Below are 27673 nucleotides of genomic sequence, written 5' to 3'. Positions count from 1 at the left end.
CAATGCATAATGAAGGTAATAAGATAGTACTCTAGCATTCTTATATCACTCTAAAAGATGCAGATTATAAATATGAAGATGTTTCTTCAGCTTCAAGGATCCTAAAAACTTTTCTTAATGTGGCACCTTTCCTTTAAAGTCAGTTCACTTTTCTATGTCTTAATTTTCTCAACTGAAAATTGATGGATTGGACTAAAGGATGTCTAAGGTCCCTCCAGCTTCAACATTCTGTGGTCCTTATGATCCTACACCGATTACAGCTGAGTGAGCTTTGCTCTTAGTTCTGACAGAACGGAGCCTGATGAGTCTGTGAAAGGGATCATTTATTATATTCTTATTAGTTTGTCATTTTTTTCTAATTCTCATTGATGAAGTTATATCCATCCTCTAGCACAGTGACTTGAAGATAATAAGTGCTTAATATTTCATGAATAAAAAAATGGACAAATGTAGTTAATTTTTATTTGGTTTTGGTAAATTTTATAAATAAGTAATTGTCAGAATTGTTTTTGTGGTATTTCTGGAACCTGCTACTTAATATGAGTTAGCCAGATGGCTGTCATTGTGGCTAATAACAGGCACCAACTCAAACCTAATGGCAACAAACTGGAGTGGGATGTCTCCAAGGAAGTAATTTTAAAATTCTAACTGAGATTTGCCTTAAACCTGACATACTCTAACTAGCCTAAGAAAACTAATAGTATTCGTTTTCACTTTTTTAATTCCCAGGACTACTTCTGATCATGACGTCCTTGTCTTTATAATGATGCCCATGAACCCTCTTATTTCATTGAGTCTCATCAGTAAGGATTCCTATGTCAAAGTCACTGTGCTAAGTGCTGTGAACCAAAGTAAGGTAAAAGACAGTCCCTGTTTTCAAAGAATTCACAGTCTAATGGGGAAGACAACATGCAAACAGTTATGTACAAACATGCTAGATATGCTGGAGAAAAATAGCAAAATGAAGACAGTGGCCTTAAGGAGGATCAGAAAAGGATTCTTAAAGAAAGTGGGATTTTAGCTGGAACTTGACAGAAGCCAAGAGGCAATGAGGAAGAAAGAGGAAATTAGAGCCAGTGAAAGTGCAGAGTTGGGAGACAGAATGCTGAACAGGAAAGAGGCCAATGTCAGTTGTTGGATGGCAGAAGTATGTAGAAGAAAGTAAAGTGTAAGAAGACTGGAAAGCCTCTGGCACATTGTGACACTATCAAGGAAGAGATGGAGAGGAAGAGAAAAAGGAAAAGATGGAGAAGAGGTAGTGGTGGAAAAAATTAAGCTGGAAAGGAAAGGATGGATAAAAGGAACAGGGGAACTAAGTCCCTAACTATCTTCACATTATCTGCAGGCATTAAAGAGGGGCAAGTTGAATTTAGCCTCTTGGTGAAGGGAGTAATAAGGGATGTGACCTGATCCTGACACCACTAATCAAGCTGATTAGATACAGATATAATGGCCAAAAACAATAAAGTTGAACTAAACTCTCTAACGAGCATTTAAGTAACTCTTTTGCTAGGTGGCAAGATCTAATATACAAATATAGTTGGGGGGGTGGGGTGGGGGAAGAGAATGGAAAGGATATCAAAATAGCATAACCAGAATTAGGTTACATAAACTCTCATTCTATTCCACTTGGAAAATATGTGGTTGGAGGGGAGGGGTAATGATAAACACATAGATGGAATACAAAATGATAAACATTCAATGAATTTGGGGAAAATATGGTATTGATAAAAGGTTAAAGAGGGAAAAGATCTAAATTGAATGGTTTAGGGGACACAAGGAAGAAGCCAGAAAATGCTTCATGGAAATGGTACCTTTTGGCTTGGGCTTTGAATGATAGGCAAGGTAGTCTGAGCCAGGGAGGAACTTATTTGGATTTTCAGATATTCTATGAACTCGTCATGCCCATCTCCTATCTGTGCCAGGCCCTATACCACCATACGTCTGCCCTATTGAAATCATTCCTTTCCTTTAAGGCCCAAATCTAGTAGAATTTTCTGCACGAAGTTTTCTCTTGATTCCCCACTGCAGAAAGTGTTATTTCCCAGCCCACATGTCTTTGTGGCAATTCTGTATCAGATTATGTTTTGCCCTTACTTGGGATTTAGACTTCAAGAGCTGGCTTCATATCCATTGCTACTTCCTAACTGTGTGATCCAAGTCAAGTCACTTAACCTGTAGGCCACATTTCTCTAATCTGCAAAAGACGGAGAATGATCCATAGAACCTTATTCATCCCTTCCAACTTTAATGTCTCTTATCCCAACTCTAGTAATTATGTTTGGCAAGAAGGTGTATGGGGAAGAAATCAGGAAGGGCATACTTTGTACCATTGCCCCTTGGGTCATCATTCTCTGTAAATGTTGTATTAGGTTTAAGCCCTTAAAGGGAAGGGAAGCTGTAACTTTCCACCTTTATATCCCAACTACCTAGTCCAAAACAGGTACCTGACAATCTTTTTTTTTTAAGTTTTCAAATAAAGTGAATTGATAAAACACTTTAGACTCTCTACACGTTAAAAAAAAAAAACTTTTGAGGCTCAGACAGATTACAGGGCTCAACTCAATTCTTCTCTCATAAGAGGTTTGGAGGGGAGGGAATAAACACTTAGATAGCACCTACTATGTGCCAGGTACTGTGCTAAACACTTTACAAATACTATCTCATTTAATCTTCCCAACAATCCTTTAAGGTAGGTCCCCTCTTTTACAGTTGAGGAAACTGAGATAAACTGAGGGTAAGCATCTAGCCCAGAGTCACACAGCTGATAAGTGTCTGAGGTAGTATTTGAACTCATGTTTTCCTGACTCTAGGTCCAGAGTCCCATTCACAGAGCTTATTAGCTACTAACAAATACTATCTCAGAGCTTATTAGCTACTAACAAATACTATCTCAGAGCTTATTAGCTACTAACAAATACTATCTCATTTGATCCTCACGACAACTCTGTGAGGTAGGTGCAGTTATTAACTTCATTTTACAGAGGCAGCTAGTTGCTCAGATAATGATGATGATATGATAAAATTATATTCTTCTCTATATATACATTCACCCTTGCTGAGTTCAATATATTACTACTGCTTTAAATACTCTAACTACACAAGAGATTATCAAATCAATATCTGTTCTGAATTCCAGTCTCACACTGTCAACTGTTGTGTGATCATCTACTATAGTAGCTATCTCTTGGTATCTTAAATTGAATATGTCTCAGTTTGGACTAAATCTTATTCACACAGCCTGCTCTTACTCCAAACTTCTTAGCTGAAAGTGCCACCATCCTTTAATTCCTGCAGTTACCTAAGTTTGGCATATGACTTTCACCTTTTTCTTAGCTCATATTAAAATCTATCCCTAGAACATGTAACACTCATCTTCTCTCTACTCACCTAGTCACTGATTCTAATTCAGGACTTCTTATACTCTTGCCTGGATTACAGTCATGAGATATTAATTAGTCTTGACCAGCTATGTTCCTGCTTCTGCTTCTTTCCATTTTCATATAAATTCTCAACACAACTTTTTTACCTATACTTATTTCATATTACTTCTTTTTCATAAATTCTCACATTATTATTTTCATGTCAGAGAAAGCAAAAAATGTCTATCAGTAGAGAGGTCTTCATATTACAAAAAAGATATAGAAACAGATTTTTTCTACCTTAATTTTTAGTTTGAAAAAGGCTAAAAAGATTGAGAGGTTATGTTCTGCAGTGGATGGCCTCAGAGCCAGGAAAACGTGAATTAAGCCTCTCTGACATAGGCTAGCTGTGTGACATGGGGCAATCCTTTGAATGTGTGAGGGCTCCAGCTAATTACTGAAGGATATAAATGGCAGATAATGTGCTGACTTGGACTGGTAAATAGAGTTTCCTTATCTGAAAGTTCTGCATATTAATGAAATCATAGGTCCAGGCCCAATCCCTTCTCTTCATCCTAAATTATTCTGACAGTAAGTATTGATACTTCGCAAAAACTGGCCTTAATAACAGTACAAAGAATAGGAGACCACAGGCAGATGAAGGAGAAACAACCCCACAACAGCAGAAAAAAAGTTCCTACAAAGAAAATATGAAACAATAGGAAATAATTTCTCACTTGTCTTGAAAATCAAAGTCATTTGAGTATATTAAAACCTTGCTTACTTCTCTATCAAATCCAGTGTGACTCCAGGCACCAGACTGACACATTTCTGCATGCAAAACCTGTAGAAGAGAAAACAAAACAAAATCACAATACCTGAATGTTAAGCTTAGAGAAAGCAACAGTATTGTGGGAAAAATAAGGAATTAAGGGCATTTGCAATTAATCAGATATAGTACAATGGAAAAATGATTGTGGACTTGGGAAAACCTGGGTCAGTTAAGACACTGGGAAAAGTTGTTTAGTCTTTCAAAGAAAACTACACAAGTGTTAAAAAAACTTTTTTTCATGAATGCCTCCCACATCAGTCAAATAACATGTCTGCACTTCTGCCTCCAATTTCTTCCCATCTTCTTCCCTCCTTTACCACATAAAAGGGACTGTTTTAAAAAATCATATACAACTCTCATTATCTAGCTACTCTTGGGTTCATATCAAGCTTTTGACTGGTTAAGTATCAAGCTGGAAACTATTTCAATATAAAGAGAAGGAGCAGAGAATTTGAAATCACATAATGTATAGTTCTCGAGGGGAGCCCCAAGATACTAAATGTGTGTGTGTATGTGTGTGTATGTGTGTGTGTGTGTATGTGTGTGAAGCAATGTGGGCACTTTGTGTTTCTCTTTAAAAATGTAGACATAAAAGATAGGAATAAAATTTATTTAAAATGAGAGTAAAAAAGAAAGATGTGGTGTGAGTGTTGAGGGAAGAGGAGACTAAATGAGTAGAAGGGATTCACAGAAGAAAAGACAAAAAATGTGAACTCAGATTATATCTTACTAATGTTCATAAAATCACAGAAATGAGAACTAAAAATAACTTATTAAATACTGACAAAACCTTCCATCAGTAACCATTAAAAACATTTCTCAGTGCATAGCTTCTGCATTATGCCCTAAGCTAAGACATTATTTCTTCTAGGGCAACTAACCAAAAGAATGACATGAAAATGAGAGCCAAAATATAAACAAAAATCAATTAGTTCTCTTTTTTTTTATAGAGAAGTACTAATAATTCAGCCATCAGCTTTCAAAATTAAGATGACAAAACATTACATGATTCAATAAATGGACAGGGATATTCACAAAGATATACAATTGTAAGGGATAAGAGAGGATAGAGGGAGGCAGAGGGGTGAAGACAGGAAGAGACAGGAAAAGTTTCATAGGGTTCTGAGTTCTGTCAAAGTAACTCTTATACAATGAGAAGTCTCACTAATTGACTTCATAAGATATTCATAGGTTCAATTAATAGTACCTCAATGTAGATGACTCTAGTTTCTCTTCTGAGCCTCTATCCTGAACCACCATGAACTGCATGTTCTGTACATATGCACTTAAGATCACAGATCTATACACCTATAGCTACAAAGGATGCCCCACTCCTACAAATTAGAAGAAAGGCTGTGACTTTCTAAGGTCAAATAGACAGAGACGGAATTTGAACTTCTAAGTTCAAATAACTTTCAAGTTAAACATTTTCTTTATTCTATTAGGCTGCTTATAAAATGAATTCATCTTTCCTCCCGAATCCACCACTGATCTGAACATCTCTATCAATGGTGAGAGAATCAATGTCTTTTTTTTCTTTTTTTGGTGAGAGTATCATTTCCAACTAGAAACCTTGGTGTTACCTTCCATGATTCCTCTCTCTTACGCACAACTCACATATCTAGACTGTTTCCAAATTTTGTTTTTCTTTCTCTACAATATCTCCCACATGTGTGTCCTCCTCTATGCTCCCACTGCCTCCCTCCTAGCTGTGGTCTCCTATTTAGTCTCCCCATACCAGGTGACTCCCCACTCTAATCCATCCTATACAGAGCTCTCAAAATGATTTTCCAATGCACAAGTCTCCTCATGTCTCTCCTCCACTCCCTCAATAAACTGTAGTGACTCTTTATTTGATCCATAAGCTCAAATGGCATTATTTGGCATTTAAAGATTTTCAAAACCTGGCCTTTTTCTAGTTTTTTAATACTTCATAAAAATTTCTCCCCTACAACCCAGCTATATGGGCTTACTTTTGATTCTGCATCCACAAATAATCTATCTCCTATTTCCAAGTCACATCACCAAATGCATATACTATAGTAACTGTCTATTACCCTAGATTCAAATATAAACTGTTTCATTTGGCATTTAAAGCTCTTCATAACCAGGCTCCAACTCACCTTTTTATACACACACACACACACACACACACACACACACACACACACACACACAAAATATATCAAACTGGTTTTGCTATTCCCCATACATGAATTATGAATTCATATAAATTTAGATGCAGCGTCAGTTTACTATCAGTATTGGCATAATGTTTATGATTTCATGCATAATATAATCACCCTGCTTAGCAAGGCAGCATAAGCATACCACAGATTGGTTTCATATGGAAAGAGTTTATGCACTAGGCAGTCAATCTCCCTGAGAAAAGTAGTTGATGAATCTCTGTGAACTCTTTTCTGATGCAAGAGAAGGGATGTATGTGCAAGTTACAAGAGGCAGATGGCACCCAGACTTGTCTTGGATATAGATTTTAATTCATATTTCTGACAATGTGATTTTATTTATTTTTTTGTCCTACAACATGAATGGAATTCCAGCTTTTTAAATAATCACTTGGTACATAGTGAATTTTGTTCCAACATTTGCACCAGTTGTCTTTCTTACATATAACAAATTGCTTGTTTTTGTTTTCTTACCCATTATGATTTTTGTTTTATTGAACCATTTAAGCAATTCACATTTAGAGTTATGGTTGTTAGGCTTATATCACTCTCCATTTTTACTTTTTGGTCTACTTCTTCCTTTAAATAAGTATTTTATTCCTTTGATAAATTTTTGCTTATGTTACTCTGACAGTAGTCTATTCTCACTGGTTCCTCCACTGCCATTTGCCCATTGACTAAGGAATGGCTAAATAAATATGTGACTGTAACACAATAACATTATTGTGTTTTAAGAAATGATAAGCAATCATAAATGCAATGATATAAAGATGGAGATCAGAAAGAATCACTGTATTCAGTTTACATTTAAAACTGAATTAAAAGTACATCATTTGGGATTCATAGTAGAAGGTATCTTCCTAATCTACATATTTTAAGTAGCTGCACTTTTCAATGCCTAGAAAAGTTAGTTTTCTTCAGGAGTTTCTAGGCCAGAAACCAGGGCAAGGAACAAATTAAGGTTCAGGCATCTGCAATCAAAAGAAATGAGCTTCATCACACTGGACAATCATCAAAGTTATCTTCTATGTGCTATAATAATTAAACAGAAAAACTGCCTACATTGGCTTTCATGTAAGCAGAACTGGGACTATAAGGCCTGTGTAGAGAGGATGAGTTAAACCCTTTCATTTTACAGATGAGCAAACTGAGGGTGAGATAGGTTAAGTGATATCCCAATGGTCACACTGTTAGGAAATGTTCAAGACAGGATTTGATCTCTGGTCCTGCTAGACCAAAGGCCAGCATTCTATCCAGCACTGGAAATAATTTAAGGTGGAAGACCTGTTTAAACAAATATTAATGGCTGAATTTTCCCACCATGTTTGCAAAGGCACAAGAAATCAAATTTTAAAATGAAGTTTCTTCCTTTTCTTACTTTGGACTTACTATCATTGAATTGTAATAAGCCTGAAAGAATCAGGGAAGAAACCAGTGCCATGTACTGAAAATAAAGTTATTTTCACACACACAAAAAAATCATGACTAATGCCAATTAGAAGAAATGCAAACAACGCCCCCCCCCAAAAAAAACCCAGTGAACTTCAACTGAGCTTCATCAAATACTGATTTATTTTTTTCTCTGCATCATAAGAGCTTTTTAGATCAAAGACTTTATGGTATATTCAAAACCCCTACTCATCCATGGCAACTTCAAACTCCAGTCTCTAAACAAAATCAAAATATAGAATAGATGAATTTAACAAATCTGAAATAGCTTAGGATATGATTGCATTATAGTTTTGGCAAGATGTAAACTCTCCAATGAAGATGAATTTGTAGAGGGGAGGATCAATCTGTTGGAAAAGGGGGGATGTACCCCAAATAAAATGAATATACCTAGAACTCTGAAAATAGTATATATTTGTAACCTTAAAGGTTCCTTCTTCTCCAGTGTCACTATGACATGGTGTTTCCATTTTCCAGACTGTAGTACTGCTGAACACTGGCAAAAGCTACAAGCCCTTGGGACTTTGTTATATATAGTTCTATAGATGGAAGATAGTGCCAAATAGTTGACTTGGAATGAATTCCAACAAATGCATCTGTTTACTTTACACAAGGCAGCCGAGGCCTCATTTATCCTTGTCTCAGTTGTTGGATGTTGTCCTGACAGACATACAGAAAAGTTAGATTTATAAAAATGTGTATAGTATTTCAAATTTATAAAGTGCCACTTTGTGTCCCTTGGCATACCCACTGTAGCCACACAGGTTTTTTCCTCATACATCATGGCATAATGAAATGAATGCTGCACTCAGGAATCAAGAAATCTGGATACAAATCCTGCATAAGACAACGAGTCACTTAACTTCCCAAAGAATATGATCTGGCAGCTATTAAAAATAGATAGTACTTCTATTGCCTACCTCACAGGGCTGTTAAAAAAAAAAGGAAAATAAAAACTTAAAATAACTATGCAAATGTGAATTGTTAATAAGTTAAAGAGTTATGCCTGCTCCAATAATCAGAGATTTCACATTACTAGCAGTACATGGAAAACACATATCACCACGTTCATATTGGCTCAGAAACCCCATCTACAACACAGCCTAATAAGCTGCTAGTCTTAACAAATTCTAATATAAGAAAGGCAGGAGGAAGATGCAACATTGACAATAAAAAATGAGCACTTCAAAGGAGGTGACCCTTTTAAAAAAGACAAGCCTATAACAAACTTATAGAGAAGCAGTACTTATATGTGACATTGTCCACTTTCAAGTATCATTTTAGAATAATATCAAACTGATGTTACTGCACAGATCTCCTTGTCTAGTGGCCCTGGGTCAAGTTCTCATTGTCCTTCCAATTGCAAGTTACAGAAGAAATCAGCTAATCCAAGTTCTTGCCTAGTTGGAAAGAATTTTAAACAGAATTGGAAGCCAAGATAAGCACTGAAGTATCACAGTTCCTTCTGCAATCAAAAGATACAAACAAAAAACCTTCCAGTGCATTTCACAGATTTTATTTAAATAATGTAGAAATTAACTTTTTTCTTTCTAGTCTATAGGGTTTATCCCTCCAAAGAAACATTCTTTGAAACTGAAGGATAGTTCAAAAGTTACCTACATAATTTGAAACTAAGATGCATTAGTGGTAATTACTCAACTAGCACATATTCAGATACTAAAATCCTCCACAGAAAAAATTTTACACTTAATTCCATTTTAAAGGTTAGAGAATTCTTAACTCTACCAATACATAAATGTACCTGACTTACTTCAAGTGTATAATTTATTAGTAAAAGCACCTAGAGAAGGAACCTCAATAACTTCATTGTAAAACTGTTCCTCAACCCTAAAACTTGAGGTATTTTCCCCAGTTACTGAATCTAAATCCTTTCATTCAGTTAAACTTCTAGACAGCAAGAGATCATTGAAAACTGCCTGTTAGATAAATATTTAGACCGTGTTAGACAAATGGAGAGTAACTGCAATAAACTAAAAAAAAAAAAATTATTTAGTACTCTTTGAATTACAGCTATTGAAGACTAGAAACCAAAACTAATTAAAATATGTCCAACTCCACCCTATGACCTCCATATTACTCCAGTCATCCATCAGAACACTCTAAAATAAAAAATTAAGTAAAGGAGACTCCTTACACGTTTCAGGCTTTTTATTTTTTTTATGCAAAGAAGGGAGCTAAAAGTGAATTAAATAAATGTTATTTTAGGAATAGAGGGAGCAAAAATTAAATGAGAATAGTAGTGTTACATGTGATGACTCTCCAGAAAGGAATATGTAGGGATACATGAGAAAATTGAAGCAATGGAAAAATAAAAGATATCAATAAAAAAACTTATTGTAAGAAGAAAAGGAACAGAACTTAACTAAAAATAGCTATGGATATGAAGTAAAAGCAAGATCTTCAGAATAGCGCACATTATGACTCTATCTGGGTTACCTACTGATTTCTTTTATTGTAAAGATAATTTATTATTGATGATCTCTATTAATTTATCACAATAGAGTAGAAAAAATGATAAAAATTACTCCAAGGTACACTGTAAATAGGGTACAAGCATTAGTATTCTGAATATCAAATTGTTCCACTGGAATGAAATGTGAAATTAAAAAAATCATGTCTTAATAAGTTATGGCAAACCATTCCAGTATCTTTGCCAAGAAAACCTCAAACAGGGTCATAAAAATTTGGACACAATTGAAAATGACTGAACAACAACAGCATACTTCTAACCAACTTGGGAGGATCATAGACTAGCTTCCTGTGAGTTAAACATATTCATCAGTGAAATAAACTGTTAAATCATGGAAACATAAGATGCTTATCAACTGTTAGTCTATTACCAATCAATCTAATAGAAGTGGATGAGTATAATCATAATTTTTAACGCTGCTAATTTAAGCAACTTGCTAAAAACTCTGTGAGGCAAACCAAGAGAATTTAAAGAAAAAGAACTTGGTGAAAAGAAGATTTTGTGTGTATAACCACTGCCATATCAGGTCAGAACAAGTAAATTAATTCTGGATATTGTAAATGAAACTTCCCTGTTGTAAAGTGTGATAAAAATCACGTGCAACATTAAACTGACAATATATGAAACCAATCTATTTCACAAAATTTTTTGTAGCAGAAAGGATAGGTCTATTCACATGAAGTTTTCAATTAATTTCAAAAAATGAAGAGTCATGCTTCAGTCATTTGAGACACTGCCTGCTGTATTCTGAACTAACCTGCAGGTTTAGTATCATGCACCAAGAAATAAATATATTTACTTCAGTTACTAAGAAGCAGAATTTTCTGAATGCTTCCAAACTGCATTTTAGGCATTGTTTTGTGAATTTCTAGACAATCTTTGGTGCTGAGACACTCTTTTTAAAGAGAAAGTAGATTTTAAAAGGTTTCCGTTAAAAGCTGGGCCTGATTCAGACCAGGTCTTTCTGCTGCCTGAAGAGAAATGGACTTGGAGACAAGATTCTATGCACCTAAGAGTTAACAAAAAGAGGTTTGCTTTGCCATGGAAAGAGATATTACATTTAAGTTTATAGAACTGATTCAGTTAGAAACACCCTTCCTGCCTCTATGTTGGTGATACTGATGTCTTAGTGAATTTTGAGGGAGAACAATTCGTGCCTTTTGTACATATTAAAATATACCAATGTTTTGAGCCTTAGTTTAAAGTTTCAAAACCTTTTAAAGAAAAAGTAGGGAGGAGGCGGAGTCAAGATGGCATAGCACAAAGACAAACCTGCTCTAGCTCTCCCCGCATAACTCATAAAATACCTGTAAAAAATGACTCTAAACAAATTCTAGAGTAGCAGAAGCCACAGAATGACAGAGTGAAACAGATTTCCAGCCCAAGAGAGTCAGAAGGCTGACAGGAAAGGTCTATCACACCAGACCTGGAATGGAGTGCAGCCCAGTCTGGGCCACATGGCAAGGACAGGACTGGAGCAGGCTGAAGGACACCCAATCACAGGTAGCAGCTGCGGTTCCCAGATTTCTCAACCCACAAACACCAAAGACAGCTTCAAAGGTAAGTAAGAAAGTGCTTTCATGTGGGTGAGAGGGGATTGTGGTCTGACCCCAGCCCTGGCTCCAGGGCAGTACAGGCCACTGCTACTGCAGCAGCAGTTCACTTTTGGAGCCCTCAGGCCTAAAGACCCTGGGGGAAGCAAGCATCTAATCTGGATCTCAGCCCTGAGTGGTAGTCCTGGGGTGAGGAAGAGCACTGGCCCTGGAGTGGGGGAGCTGGTAATGGCTGTGAAGAGGGAACTCTACTCATAGTTCCAAGGCAGAAAAGAGGGAACTCTACTCATAGTTCCAAGGCAGAAAAGAATGCCTGTGGTTGCTCACACCTCAGAGTGCAGGCCAGGAGAGGAGTAAACTCCTCTCCCTTGATTGTGCCACCTTGTAGGAACTGAGAGCTTACAGGTTTCTAGAGATATCTCAGAGAACAGCTGCACAAAACCTCTTAAGTCTAGGGTAGTATACCCTTCACTTGACAAAGGACTCAAAAGTCAAGTAACTGGCCGGGAAAATGCCCCAAAAAGGGTAAAAAAATAAGACTACAGAAGGCTATTTTCTTAATGAAAAGGTGTTTTCTTCCATCCTTTCATGTGAGGAAGAACAAAACATACCATCAGAGGAAGACTTCAAAGTCAAGGCTTCCAAAACTCTCCAAAAAAATATGCAATGGTCTCAGGCCATGAACACCTTTAAAAATAGACTAACTCAAATGGCAAAAGACATCCAAAACGCCAATGAGAAGAATGCATTAAAAAGCAGAACTGGCCAAATGGAAAAGGAGGTTAAAAAGCTCATTGAAGAAAATAGTTCTTTACAAATTAGGGAGCAGATGGAAGCTAATGACTTTATGAGAAACCAAGAAATTACGAAACAAAGCTAAAAGAATGAAAAAATAGAAGACAATGTGAAATACCTCACTGGAAAAAAAACTGACCTGGAAAAAAGATCCAGGAGAGATAATTTAAAAACTATTGGTTTGAAAACCATGATCAATAAAAGAGCTTGGACATCATCTTCCAAGAAATGATCAAGGAAAACTGCCCTGATATTCTAGAACCAGAGGGTAACATAGAAATGAAAAGAATTCACCTATCACCTCCTGAAAGAGATCCCAAAAGGAAAACTCCTAGGAATATTATAGCCAGATTCCAGAGTTCCCAGGTCAAGAAGAAAGTATTACAAGCAGCCAGAAAGAAACAATTCAAGTATTGTGGAAATACAATCAAGATACCACAGGATTTAGCAGCTTCTATACTAAGGGAGCAAAAGGCTTGGAATATGGTATTCCAAAGGTCAAAGGAGATAGGATTAAAACCAAGAGTCACCTATCCAGCAAAACTGAGTATAATACTTCAGGGGAAAACATGGAATTTCAATGAAATAGAGGACTTCCAAGCATTATTGTTGAAAAGATCAGAAATGAATAGAAAATCTGACTTTCAAATACAAGAATCAAGAGGAACACGAAAAGGTAAACAGGAAAGAGAAGCCTTAGGGAACTCATTAAAGTTGAACTGTTTACATTCCTACATGGAAAAATGTTATCTGTAACTCATGAGACCTTTTTCAGTTTTAGGGTAGTTAAAGAGAATACACACACACACACACACACACACACACACACACACACACACACACACACACGGGGCACAAGGTGAGCTGAATATGAATGGAGAATACCTAAAAAAAAATAAAATTTATTGTTGAATGGAATGTACTAGTTGTAGGAGAATGGGAGAGGTAGAATGTAGCAAATCATCTCACATAAAAGAGGGAAGAAAAAGCTTTTACAATGGAAGGGAAGAGAGGGGGAGATGAAAGGGAAAAAGTGAGCCTTACTCTCACAGGATTTGGCTTAAGGAGGGAATAACACACACTCAATTGGATATGGAAATCTATTTTACCCTGCAGGAAGCGGGGCGGGGGGGGGGGGGGGGGGGAAGGTGATAGAAGAGGGAAGATAATAGAAGGGACAGCAAATTGAAGAAAGGGATAATCAGAAGCAAACACAATTATTGTAGGACCGGTCAAGGGAGAGAATGGAAAAACTGAGGGCAGTATAGGACAGAGGGAAATGTAGTTAGTCTTTTACAATATAACTATTATGGAAGTGCTTTGCATTGTTACACATGCATGACCTATATTGAATTGCTTGTTTTCTCAATGAGGGTGGTTTGGGAGGGAGGAAGAGAATATGGAACTCAAAGTTTTAATAATGAATGTTAAAAATTGTTTTAGCATCCAACTGGAAATTAAGATATACAGGCAATGGAGTATAGAAATCTATTTTGTCCTATAGGAAAATAAGAGGGTAAGGGGGATAGAAGAAGGATGGGTAATAGAAGGGAGGAGAGGCTGGAGGAAGGGGTGGATGGGGTGCATGCTGTCCTAGGGTGGGGGTGGGGAGAGATGGGGAGAAAATTTTGAGTTCAAATTCTTGTGGAAGTGAATGTTGAGAACTGAAAAATAAATAAAGTATATATTAAAAAAAGAAAAAGTAGACAGCCTATAAGGAAGATATTATTCTTAACACAACTTGTTAGAAAATATGTCCCATATGTCTAAAGAAGGGGGGTTCTCTGACCCTCGTACTCTGATCAAAAAGATAATCTTGATAAAGATATAAATAAATAAATGAAATTTATTAAGCAGCAGACATAAGTGATATACAATGGGGATACAAAAGGAAACAAAACACTGTCTCTGGCCTCAAGTTGACAGGAAAGACAACATGCGAATATACATACACACACACACTAAGCTATATACTGAATAAAAGGCAAAAGATTAATATACGGAAGACACTAGAATTTAGAGGAGTTGGGAAAGATATAAAAGATGGGATTTTACTTGATATTTAAAGAAAGTCAGGGAAGTCAATAGGTAGAGTTGAGGATGGAGAGTGTTCCAGGCATGGGAAGACAGTCTGGAGAGAAAATGCCTGAAGTATTGTCCTGTTTGTGAAACACTGGATCCAAAAGTACATAGCAGAGAATAAGGTGTATGAAAAGTGGGGAAGGAAGGGTGAGAAATAGGTTAGGAAGGGCTTTGAATACCAAATGGAGAATTTTGTATATGATCTAGGAGACAACAAGGAGCCATTGGAGTTGAGCTGCACATTAGGAAAATTGCTTTGGTGGCTGAATGCAGGATGAAACAGATTGGAGAGAGACTTGAAGCAGGTAGATCTACTGCATCAGGCTTTTGGTAAAATACAGGAGGGAGGTGATGAGGGTCTGCATATTCAAGAGATGTTACAAAGGTAAAACTGATAATCATGGGCAACAGACTGGCTAAAAGGGAAAGGCAATAGGTGGGGAGGTAGGAGTGGGGAAGTGAGAAATAGTAAGGAATCAAAGAGGACTAAGGTTATAAACTTGAGGGACTGGAAGGATGGTGTTTTCCTTTACAGTAATAAGGAAGGTAGGAGTTGGGAAAGGTTTAGAAAGAAAGGTGAGTTCTATTTTGAACAGGCTGAGTTTAAGATGTCTATTGAATAACTACTTTGAGATGTCTGAATATCTACTTTGGCAATGTGAAATTTGTGAAGCAGGTGCTATTATTATCCTCATTTTAGACAAGGAACTAAAACATTTCCTAAGGACTCGATGTAAAATTCCATCCAAATCCAGAGAAAGAACTATAGAGTCAGAAGTCAGAATGAGGCAGACTATTTTCTCTTTTGTTATGTTTTGTTTTTTCTCATGATTTCTCCCATTTGTTTTAATTCTTGTATGCAAAATGACTAGTGTGAAAATGTATTTAATAAGAATGTATGCGTAGAACCCATATAAGGTTGCATGCTGTCTTGGGGAGGAAGGGGGAGAAAATTTAAAACATATGGAAGTGATTGTTGAAAACTGAAAACAAATAAATTTTTAAAAAATGTTTAAAAAAAGAAAAGAAAATTTAAAAAAACACATTTTCATCAATATAGTTATTAGGGCTGATGTTTTTCCATTCAAGGTATATCAAACCAATCTCTAATATTTCCTGGTATATTTAAGCATATAATATTAAAATGTGTATTGCTGAGCTACTATCAATTTGTACAAATGAATAGAATACACCACTATGTTTTCGTACTCATGGTCAAGATAGAGTTAGTATTTGAAAGGTATACATGTTTTAAACAGATTATAAACTTGGCTTTCTTTGAATATCTCTAGCACTCACCACAGTGCCTTGCATATAGTATAGGCTTAATGTTTAATGACCAATTAAGTACAATTAATAATATTTACAAATAACATTTCTCTAATACTTTATAGTTACAAAGTATATTCCTTCTAACAATGCGGTAAGGTTAGTGGTATAAATGTACCTGTTTTACATACAAGGAAACAGAATTTCAGAGGAGGCAGTGACTTGCCTAAAATTACACATATAGCATGTATAACAAAGAAAGCTCAGATCTCTCCTGATTCCAACTCCAGGTCTCTTGGTTTTTCTTTTCTTTTCTTTTCTTTTCTTTTATTATTTTATTTGTTTTCAGCATTCTACATTTACTACCATATATCTTAGATTTTTTTCCCCTCCCTCCCCCTCCTTCCCCCCACCTCCTCACTCCGTCCCTGAGACGGCATACAATTTTATACAGGTTCTACACATACATTGCCATACATTTTCATCTTGGTCATATTGCATAGAAAAACTAAAATGAATGGAAGAAATCATAAAACAAAACAAAACATAACACAAAAGAAAATGGTCTGCTTCATTCTGCGATTGAATTCCATAGTTATTTCTCTGGATGTGAAAGGCATTTTGCCTTAAGAGACCATTGGGAATTTTTTAAGTCCTTGCATTGCAATGAAGTACTAAGACTACCAGAAAAATTCCTCACAAGCTGTGATTGTTTCTGTGTACAAAGTTCTCCTGGTTCTGCTCACCTCACTCAGCATCAGTTCATATAAGTCTTTCCAGGCCTCTGTGAAGTTCCTCATTTCTTATAGCACAATAGTATTTCATTACATTCATATATCACAACTTGTTCAGCCATTCCCCAATTGATGGACATCCCTTTGATTTCCAGTTTTTGGCCACGACAAAGAGAGATGACACAAATATTTTTGTACATTTGAGATCCTTTCCCATTTTTATGATCTCTTGGGGATACAGTCCTAGAAGTGGTATTGCTGGGTCAAAGGGTATGTACATTTTTGGAGCCCTTTGGGCTGGTTTTTCTTTTTGTAAATTACATTTTATTTGTTGTCAATGAGCCATGATTTTCCTTTTCTCCCTATCACTCTAACTCTAATTGAGAAAGAAAGAAAAAAAATTCCCTGTTAAAAATATGAATAGTCAAGAACAACAAATTTCTGCATTCATCAGATCTTCACCTTCACATCCACAGTGTCTCTCACTGTGTACTCTTGAGACTTTCTATCTCTGAGTAGATAGACTACTATCTCTCAGGAGGTGGTTAGGAAGTTTCACCATTAGTACTCTGGAATCATGGTTTGCAATTATGTTGATCAGAGTTCCCAAATCATTCAACGTTGTTTGCCTTTACTATATTGTCCTTGTACAACAACTTTTCTCTTGGTTCTGTACTCCTCAGTTCACATGTCTTCAATGGTTCCTCTGAAACCATCTCTTTCAGTACAATAGAATTCTAATCACATTTATACATAATAATTTGTTCAGCCATTGCCCAGGTGATGGGCATCCTCTCAGTTTCTAATTGTTTTCTACCACAAAAAGAACTATAAATATTTATATATCCTCAGAGCTCCAATCTTGTTTCTATCCCTTGCTTCCTACCTTCCTGTTGAGCGAAATGTACCTCTGTCTCTGTTTATATGTACTCTTCTCTCCACCTTATTTGTATGTACATTTCTCTCTAATTTGATCAACTGAGATGAAAATGAGGTTCCATTCTCCCTATCCCTTCCATGTTTGTGTACATAAAATTCTGAGATAATTTATTCTAATCTTTCTTTCCCTTTTGCCTCTAGTATATTTTTCTTTTTTCCATTCCATTTTTTAAGAACATTAAGACATAAAAGAACCACTCCCAGGCCTTCTGTCCAATTAGACACCCTCTGTGATCAATGATGATGACAGGGTTCACAAAGAATATCATTTCCCCATATGAGAATGCAAGTAGTTCATCCTTGTTTGGTACCTCATGATTGTTCATGCTTACTTTCTTTTTTCAAAAAACTTTTAAACTCCTTGTATTTGAACTTCAAAGTTTCTGCATAGCTCTGGTCTTTTTATCAAAAATACTTAGAAGTCATCTATTTCACAAAAAGTCCATTTTTTCCACCTTCAAGATTACACTCAGTTTCACTAAGTCAATTTTTGATTATTATCCTGTATTTTGTAATTCTTGGAATATTTTGTTCCAAGTTCTCCCCTCCTGATAATAAAGCTGCTAAATTGGGCATTACTCTGACTGTAGCTACTTGGGACTTGATTTTTTTTCTTTCTGGCTGCTTATATTTATTTTTTTCTTTCACTAGAAAGCTAGGGGTTTGGGCTAACTATTGCTGGAGGCTTTCACTTTGAGGTTTCTTTCAGTAGGTGATCAATGAATTCTTTTTTTTTTTTTTTTTTAATTTTTGGGATGCAATTGGGATCTGAGGCTGGATTTGATTTCAGGTCCTTCTGACTCTAGGGCTGGTGCTCTATCCATTGCATCACCTACCTTAGTTGCCCCAAACCGTGAATTCCTTCTATTTCTATTCCCCTCTACAAGTCTAAGAGATCTGACACCCTCTTTTATCATTTTTTGAAATATGAAGTCTAGCCTCTTTTTGGGGGGGCGAGGAGAGGGAGTTGGTGTCATGGCTTTCAGGTAGTCCAGTGATTCTCATAATTTCTCATCTCAATTTCTTTTGTAAGTGAGCCATTTTTATGATAGGAAAATATGAAATACCTTATATCTTCAGTCTTTTGACTTTGTTTTAATACTTCTTGTTGTCCCATGGATTCAAAGGTTTCTACTCAGTCCATATTAATTTTAAGGGAGCTTGTTAGTTGGACAAGGTTGCACCTTTTTGCTAAGCTGCTCATTCCTCTTCTAAATCTTTATTCCATTGTACATTGGTAAAAATGGATTTAAACTATTTCTTGAACTCTTGTTTCATCTCTTCCAGGAATTTTTAGTTGAATTTGTTCCTAAGTTGTATTCTTTGAGACTTTGCTTATACATGTTTTGGAATCATTCTCTTCTTCTTGGGTTTTTGTCTTAAGTGTCTCTATCACCACAGCATCTTTTCATGGAGCAATAAACTCTATATTGGGTGAGATTCCTTTTCTCTTCTCTTAATTTTCCACCCTACCTCCTGATTTTGGACTTTTACATCATGGCCAGTTTCTGCTTGATTCTGAGGGTTCTAGAGCTCTAAGCTGTTCTCTCTGTTACTGTCCTGAAGTTCTGAGTAGTTCCATATGACAAAACTTGAACTGCAGCTCAGGCTGAAAAACTCCAAGTTGTCAGTGTTCTTAAAGTGGTCAAAATCCTGGTCCAAATCTAATTTCTGTCCCCTAGTTCTGACCTCCACAAGCTCTTGAACTACAGGCTTGTAGACTTGCTCATTCTGGAGATTCAGTAGACTGCTAATGGAGTCAATCGCTATTAAAAACTAGAAAAGCTCTGATGGTCCAGAATGATAAAAGTATAGGCTCCTGCTTGGTCTGGGATTTGCATCCTAGCTATTCCTCTACAAATTTTAGGTTTGGCTAGAGGCTAGAACTGAGATCCTGCTCTCTTCTTGGCCTTAGGGCCACTCAAATGCTGCTTGTTTTTCTTGAGTTCTCCTTCTATCGAATCGTAATGCCTTTATGTTCCAAAGACATTATTATTAACATAATTTAACTGGCATAGCAATGTTATACATGTTGTCCCTTTCCCTAAAGGCAGGAGAATAGAATATTCACCCATCTTATGAGCTCAAGAAAACTTTAGTCATCTACTGAGATGTGGCTTTCTCTGTCCCCTAAGGCTCCATGACTTCACCATTTCTTATCTCAATGAGACTTCTAGACTGTGTAACGTGTTAAGTCAGACTCCATATAATTTTCTCTCAGTTTGGAAAAAATTAAGTGGATAATTAAAAATATTTCCATGTCAGTTATTCTGGATGTTACTTTGAAAACATATATATAAGTAAATTCTAAACCTAACATAAACATTATTTTTTCTAACCTCTTTTCCATAATTGGTCATCTTTCCTTGTTCTTAGACACTAGTGTTATTTGACAAGGCAAATTTAAGCAATTTTAAAGAAGAGTGAAATTTGATTCCAAATTTTACATTCTCTTGAAACAAAATTCTATCACCCTGGAAAGAAAAGCATTTGGGTTCTTAAAAAAAAAACAAACTGATGGTTTAACAAAAAAAAAAAGTGATTAATGTTTTATGGTTTGTCATTTAATAATTTTAAACATGGCAGAGATTTTAATTTGCTTCATATATGCATATCTGAAATATCTAGAGTATTAGCTTCTTAGCCTAAATATAATCTATATGTTTTGATATATTACTGATAGTAGAGTTCTTAAATTAATTGAAAACTATGATTACACGCAAGAAATTCACTGCAGTTGCATTTTATATACAAATAATTTGTAATACAACTTCCACAAAAATTGGGCTTTATATTTTTTCAAAGACAGTTCCTAATTTATCCCCTTTTTTTCTACCTGCCCCCCCATATTTTTGGTGAAATCTGAAGGAGAAGCAAGAAACAGTAATCTAAGAGCACTATACAGATTTATGACTTACAAAAATTTCTCTTCCACCTTTAGATTTAGTGCCTTCTTGCTTTAGTTTCCAAGTGAAAAAAAAGAAAGATTTCCAAAAAATTTCTTTTCCATTTCTTCAAAGAATTCTGACTAAAGAAATAATGTGGGGGAGCGGAGCCAAGATGGCAGACTAGAAAGACACACTTACGCAGGGTCCTCCCCACAGCCCATAAAATACCTGTAGAGAGGAACTCTTAACAAGTTCTGGAGCAGCAGAAGTGGAGAGCGATAGAGTGGAGGAGATTTCCAGCCCACGGTGACCTGAAAGGCCCACAGAAACACTGGCTGCGAGCTGCAGGATGAGACTCTGAGAGGAGGACACCTCAGGGGGCGGAATCTCCAGTCGCAGTAGCTGGGCCTCAGATCCCTCAGCCCACAGGCGCCAAAGGTCACTGACGGGGTTTAATCAGCAGGCCAGGAAGGGAGAAGGGCCTTCCCATAGCTTCGGCAGCAGGCAACAGCCACAGAGCCTGCACAGCAGCCTGTAGGGAAGCTCCAATGTTGGGGTGTAAAAAAAAAACCCTTGGGGGCACTGAAGAGCTGAGTCTTGCCTCCACCCTGGGTGGAGGCCCTGGCCCATCCAGCTTACCTGAAAATCAGCCCCTAATGCTGACTTGGGAACTGGAGGCCAAGTGGCTGTGGAGAGGTATCTGCTAAGATTCTGGGCATAAAAATCCTTCTCTGCATCCAGACCAGTACACGCTTGATTGTGCCACCTTGGAGGAACTGAGATCTCACAGATTCCCAGAGTATACTCTACTGATGACAAAGGACCCAAAAGTCAAGTAACTGGTTGGGAAAATGCCCAAAAAAAGGGGAAAAAAAATAAGACCATAGAAGGTTGCTTTCTTGGTGAACAGATATCTCCTCCCATCCTTTCAGATGAGGAAGAACAATGTCTACCATCAGGTAAAGACATAAAAGTCAAGGCTTCTGCATCCCAAACATCCAAAATAAATATTCAATGGGCTCAGGCCACGAAAGAGCTCAAAAAGGATTTTGAAAATCAAGTTAGAGAGGTGGAGGAAAAACTGGGAAGAGAAATGAGACAGATGCAAGAAAAGCATGAAAAGCAAGTCAACAACTTGCTAAGGGAGACCCAAAAAAATGCTGAAGAAAATAACACCTTGAAAAATAGGCTAACTCAATTGGCAAAAGAGGTTCAAAAAGCCAATGAGGAGAAGAATGCTTTAAAAAGCAGAATTAGCCAAATGGAAAAGGAGATCCAAAAGCTCACTGAAGAAAATAGTTCTTTCAAAATTAGAATGGAACAGATGGAGGCTAATGACTTTCTGAGAAACCAAGAAATCACAAAACAAAACCAAAAGAATGAAAAAATGGAAGATAATGTGAAATATCTCATTGGAAAAACAACTGACCTGGAAAACAGATCCAGGAGAGACAATTTTAAAATTATGGGACTACCTGAAAGCCATGATCAAAAAAAGAGCCTAGACATCATCTTTCATGAAATTATCAAGGAAAACTGCCCTGATATTCTAGAACTAGAAGGCAAAATAAATATTGAAAGACTCCACCGATCCCCTCCTGAAAGAGATCCAAAAAGAGAAACTCCTAGGAACAATGTGGCCAAATTTCAGAGTTCCCAGGATAAGGAGAAAGTATTGCAAGCAGCTAGAAAGAAACAATTCAAGTATTGTGGAAATACAATCAGGATAACACAAGATCTAGCAGCTTCTACATTAAGGGATCGAAGGGCATGGAATAGGATATTCCAGAAGTCAAAGGAACTAGGACTAAAACCAAGAATCACCTACCCAGCAAAACTGAGTATAATACTTCAGGGGAAATATTGGTCTTTCAATGAAATAGAGGATTTTCAAGCATTCTTAATGAAAAGACCAGAGCTGAAAAGAAAATTTGACTTTCAAACACAAGAATGAAGAGAAGCATGAAAAGGTAAACAGCAAAGAGAAGTCATAAGGGACTTACTAAAGTTGAACTGTTTACATTCCTACATGGAAAGAAAATATTTGTAACTCTTGAAACTTTTCAGTATTTGGGTACTGGGTGGGATTACACACACACACACACACACACACAGAGAGCACAGAGTGAACTGAATAGGATGGGAGCATATCTTAAAAAAATGAAATTAAGCAGTGAGAGAGAAATATATTGGGAGGAGAAAGGGAGAAATGGAATGGGGCAAATTATCTTTCATAAAAGAGGCAAGCAAAAGACTTTCCAGGGGAGGGAAAAAGAGGGGAGGTGAGAGAAAAACATGAAGCTTAAATTCTCATCAATTCGACTAAAGGAAGGAATGGAATGCACACTCATTTTGGTATGAAAACCTATCTTACAATACAGGAAAGTGGGGGAGAAGGGAATAAGCAGGGTGGGGGGGATGATGGAAGGGAGGGCAGTGGGAGGAGGGAGCAATTTGAAGTCAGCACTCTTGGGGAGGGACAGGATCCAAAGACAGAACAGAAGCAATGGGGGGGCAGGATAGGATGGAGGGAAATATAGTTAGTCTTACACAACATGACTATTATGGAAGTCATTTGCAAAACTACACAGATATGGCCTATATTGAATTACTTGCTTCCCAAAGGGAATGGGTGGGGAGGGAGGGATGAAGAGAAGTTGGAAGTCAAAGTTTTAGGAACAACTGTAGAGTATTGTTCTTACTACTAGGAAATAAGAAATACAGGTAATGGGGTATAGAAAGTTATCTGGCCTTACAGGTGAAAAGAGAAGATGGGGACAAGGGAAGGGAGGGATGTAAGAAGAGAGGGCAGATCAGTGATAGGGGCAATTAGAATGCTTGGTGTTTTGGGGTGGGGGGAAGGGAGAAACGGGGAGAAAATTTGGAACCCAAAATTTTGTGAAAATGAATGTTAAAAGTTAAATAAATAAAGAGAAATAATGTGATTCTATTTTACAAAAAACAAAAAATGTTGGGAAAACTAGAAAGTAATCTGACAGAAACTAAGTATAAACCAATATCACGCACAATACACCAAGCTCAGCTTCAAATGGGTACATGATGTAGAAATAAAGGGTGACATCATTAGCAAATTAGAAGAGCACAGAAGAAAGTACCTGTCAGATATATGGATAAGGGAAGAATTCATGACAGATTAAGAGCTAGAGAGATTCACACAAAGAACAAAATGGAGAATTTTGATTACATAAAATTAAGAAGGTCTTGCAGAAACAAAATCAACACAGCCAAAATTAGAAAAGAAGTAGAAATTTGGGACAACACTTTGTAGCAGATTTTTCTGATAAAGGCAAGAATTGACAAATTTAAATGAGAGCTATTTCCTAACTGACAAATGATCAAAGGATAAAAATAAGTAGTTTTTATAGAAGATTAAGAAGTTATCAACAGCCATAGGAAAAAAAAATGCTCCAAATAATTACTAATTAGAGAAATTCAAATTAAAATAACTCTGAGGTACTACCTCATACCCATCAGATTGTCAAGACTAATAAAGATGGGGAATGACAAATGCTTCAGCGGCTTTAGGAAGACAAATATTTTAATTCGCTGTCTAGGTGAGGCTGGGTTGGTTCAGTCATTCTGGAGAACAATTTGGACCTCTGCCCCGCAAAGCTATTAAATTGTGCATAACCTTTAACCCAGAAATACTATCACTAGGTCTATACTTCAAAGAGATCAAAGAAAGAGAACAGTAACTAAACACACATAATATTTGTAGCAGCTCTTTTCATGTTGGCAAAGAATTAGAAATTGAGGGGATGCCCATCATTTGGGGAGGGACTGAATAAGTTGTGGTATATGAATGTAGTGGAAGACTACTGTTCCATAAGAAATGATGAGCGAGAGCATGTCAGAAAAACCTGCAAAGACTTACATAAACTGATACTGGGTGAAGTGAGCAGAATCAGGAGAACATTGTACACAGTAACTGCAACATTGTGCAATGACCTCCTTTGATAGACTCAGTTGTTCTGAGCAAAGCAATGATCTAAGACAATTCCAAAACACAGACGCATGACGAAAAATGCTATACACATCCAGAGAAAGAACTATGGAACCTGAATGGAGATTGAAGCATACTATTTTTTCCTTTGTTGTTATTTTTTTCTTTCTCATGGTTTTTCCCTTTTGTTCTGATTCTTCTTTCACAATGTGACTACGGTAGAAATATGTTTAATATGATTGTACATGTAAAGCCTATATTAGATTGGAGGGGGAAGGGAAAAGAGGAGGAATACTTTTAGAACTTACAATCTCATAAAAGTGAATGTTGAAAACTAAAATAATTAAAATTTTTAAAAACTGATGCAAAATAAATAAGCAAAACAATGAGAAATTTTATAAGACAAAAACAATATTATAAAGACAAACAACTGTGAAAGAAAAAGAACTCTGATCAAAATAGTGATCAATCACAATTCCAAATGACTCATAATGAAACATGCGACCTATTTCTAGATCTTTTCTTTCTTTTTTTGGACATAGTTAATTCAGGAATTTGTTTTACTTGACTATATTTATTTCTAATGGATTTTGAGTTTTTTTGCCTTCTCAATGGGAAAGGGAGCAGAATGTGAGAAGCAGAGAGTTCAGAAATGAAAATAAAATAAAATTGGGGAAAAAAGAAGTAATATGATTAAAAACTCCTATCTTGCTATCAAGTAACCTAAAACTCAAACATTTATTTTCCTAAATTGGTAGGAAGCATGATTTGAACAATTAGTAGAAACAAAGCATTCAAAGCTCTAAGGACAGAAAACACAAAAAATTAGCTAACAGGATCTTACCCAGTTAATTATTAAATATATGTTCAAATTCAATGATCTTATGATAAGCATGCAATTCATAAGTTAATCATATAAAAGTGATTTTATTTTATGTATTTTTAATTAACAATATATTTGAAGTTGTACAAAAATGAATTCTTATAGAAAACTCATAAGGGATAGGTAAACATCCCACCCATTCTTAATAGTTATCTTTTCTAATAGCTTCCAATAACTCCATTTAATTCACAGAACCCTAAGTGTAAAGGAAGGTACCTTAGAAATAATTTGTTTTATGGATTTGGAATATGAGTGTCCCAGAGATTAACTGGAATTTCCAGGTCATTTCTTCAGTTTGTTGATGAAACTATGATTTTGTTAATGCAGGTACTCTTTCCATTGGGGCAGAATTCAATATATCTAACCTTTCCCTTCCTATTTCTTGCTTGTGATTTTCCATAGAGAAATTACTCACTGTGTTGGACGTCTTGCTCTAGATCTATATATATTTTGTAGGCGCTATTATCTCAGCAAAAGGCCAGCAGCCATCCTTTTCTGATCATATTTTGTCTTATATTCTTTATACTTCTTATGCACAAGTCAACCTCAGAAATATACTGAAGCCTATTGATACCACCCATGAGACTTTCTATTTTCCTTTGGTTAAATGTAACTTTGATTCCTTGGAAGCTATAGTGTTCCATAGTTCACAACTATGCATCACTTCTCAGAGAACATTTACTTTAAAAGGATGGCTTTGTGCCAGGGAACAGCTTGGCATCATTAAAAGTACTGCACAATTTCTCACATGCAATTTAGTCGCTCTTTTTCTTCCTGTTCAATTTTCAGTGTTCATCTACAGTGCCTCTCCTGGATATGTAATTGGTCTTCTTTAGTGCTTGATTAGTGGACTAGCTATTCAACTACATAGCATGGTTTGCATAACAGGCATTTTTCTGTATGAATTATTACGTTGATTTATTTTAATCTTCATGGATGTCACTGAAGGACCCTGTATTATTTGGAAACTTGATGGAATCAATACAACATCTTCAGAGAGGAACATTTAAAAGACTTTGTCATCTATAGGACATTGCATTTGGGTCTTGCTCAATATATCTTAAGTCATAGAAAATCTCCTTTGGTAAGTGGACATTCCTCTGTTTTAAAAGTCTTATGTGGCAATAGTTCTAATGTTTTGAATAGGTTATCTTTTTACATTTGGCAAGGAATAGTAAATGATCTTAAATTATTCCAATATCAATGTACCTGTGGATACGTATATTTCCTTCAACAATTAAGATCTACCTGTTTGCACATCTTGTGTGGCTATTTGTTCATGTCTTTCCATGACCTCACCATAGAAAGTCCATCCAATTTGCTGAGGGCTTTTCTCATCTTTTTTAGATATCACACAGATAACCAAGGAGTATAGGATAGATTATTCTTCCTTCTGGTCACGTGACTGGTCTAATTTTGAAATCAGTTAAATGTGTCTTACAGCCATAAGACAAGCACAGGTAGAGTACTCAAATTTTTTTTTTTTAAAGTATATATTTCAGAATGAAATTTGGAGTCATTGAAAGAACCCTGCAGTTTTCCAATGGATATCTCTTCTTTTTCACCAATCAAATTCTGGGCCCAGAAGAACTGAAATTCCGCTGTTTTCTACCCAATGCCAATGGTTTTCTAGCCAGTATTTTTCATCCACTTGATTTTTCTGGTGTGAAAAGTTAGGCTAAATGCTTTAACTTGATTATGGAGATCATTTGGCAGGCAGCATCTGAAATGTTTCCAGTCTTGAAACGTTTGGCACAAAGTAGGACTTCAATGAGTGGCTGAAAAATTCATTAAGGTGAACATAAAAGCTGAGTCAGATATACTGGGACACATCAACAAATGAACAGAGAGGATATTTGAACTCCTATGTTATTGACATATTTTTGGCAGATGCAAAAATGAAAAAGCAGGTCTACAGAATGGTGTTTACTGAAGTTTTTGATGTATTTTGGAGGTATTAATACAATGTGTAGGTTTTTGTCATTATTTGGTAGGTACATTTTCCTCCCTATAAAATACTGTTAAATGACCCCTCAATGCTTTCAAGATTGTGTACTCTCAAAAAATAGATTTCCTTAGGGTATACTTGATTTGTTCAAACTGTTCTCCCCTTCTTTTTCAGTATTTTTTAAGTACCAACATACTTGGTACTTAAGTATCAGGGTCTAAATATGATAAATTATTTAAAAAGAATATAGATTATTACAAAAATGCTGGCAAATATTGCTCTACTTTTTTTATTTATT

At 36.2% G+C, this 27673-nt stretch overlaps 1 protein-coding gene across 10 annotated transcripts in view; it reads right to left on the bottom strand.

Annotated features, from left to right (window-relative positions):
- Positions 1–27673, bottom strand: part of RPTOR (regulatory associated protein of MTOR complex 1) — a 503724-nt gene that overhangs the window by 240146 nt on the left and 235905 nt on the right. For 9 of the 10 annotated variants that reach the window (XM_072645257.1, XM_072645259.1, XM_072645258.1 and 6 more), the window contains one exon: positions 4147–4206. The exons of the other annotated variant lie outside the window; for it this stretch is intronic. In XM_072645257.1, the coding sequence (XP_072501358.1) occupies positions 4147–4206 (60 nt within the window). The remainder of the gene's footprint in view (positions 1–4146; positions 4207–27673) is intronic. 10 annotated transcript variants of the gene reach the window in all.

Source organism: Notamacropus eugenii, chromosome 2 (assembly GCF_028372415.1).
Source record: "Notamacropus eugenii isolate mMacEug1 chromosome 2, mMacEug1.pri_v2, whole genome shotgun sequence".
In the NCBI taxonomy this organism is placed as follows: Eukaryota; Metazoa; Chordata; class Mammalia; order Diprotodontia; family Macropodidae; genus Notamacropus; species Notamacropus eugenii.
Note: the sequence above shows the minus strand (reverse complement) of the source record. Positions and strands in the feature narration are given on the sequence as shown.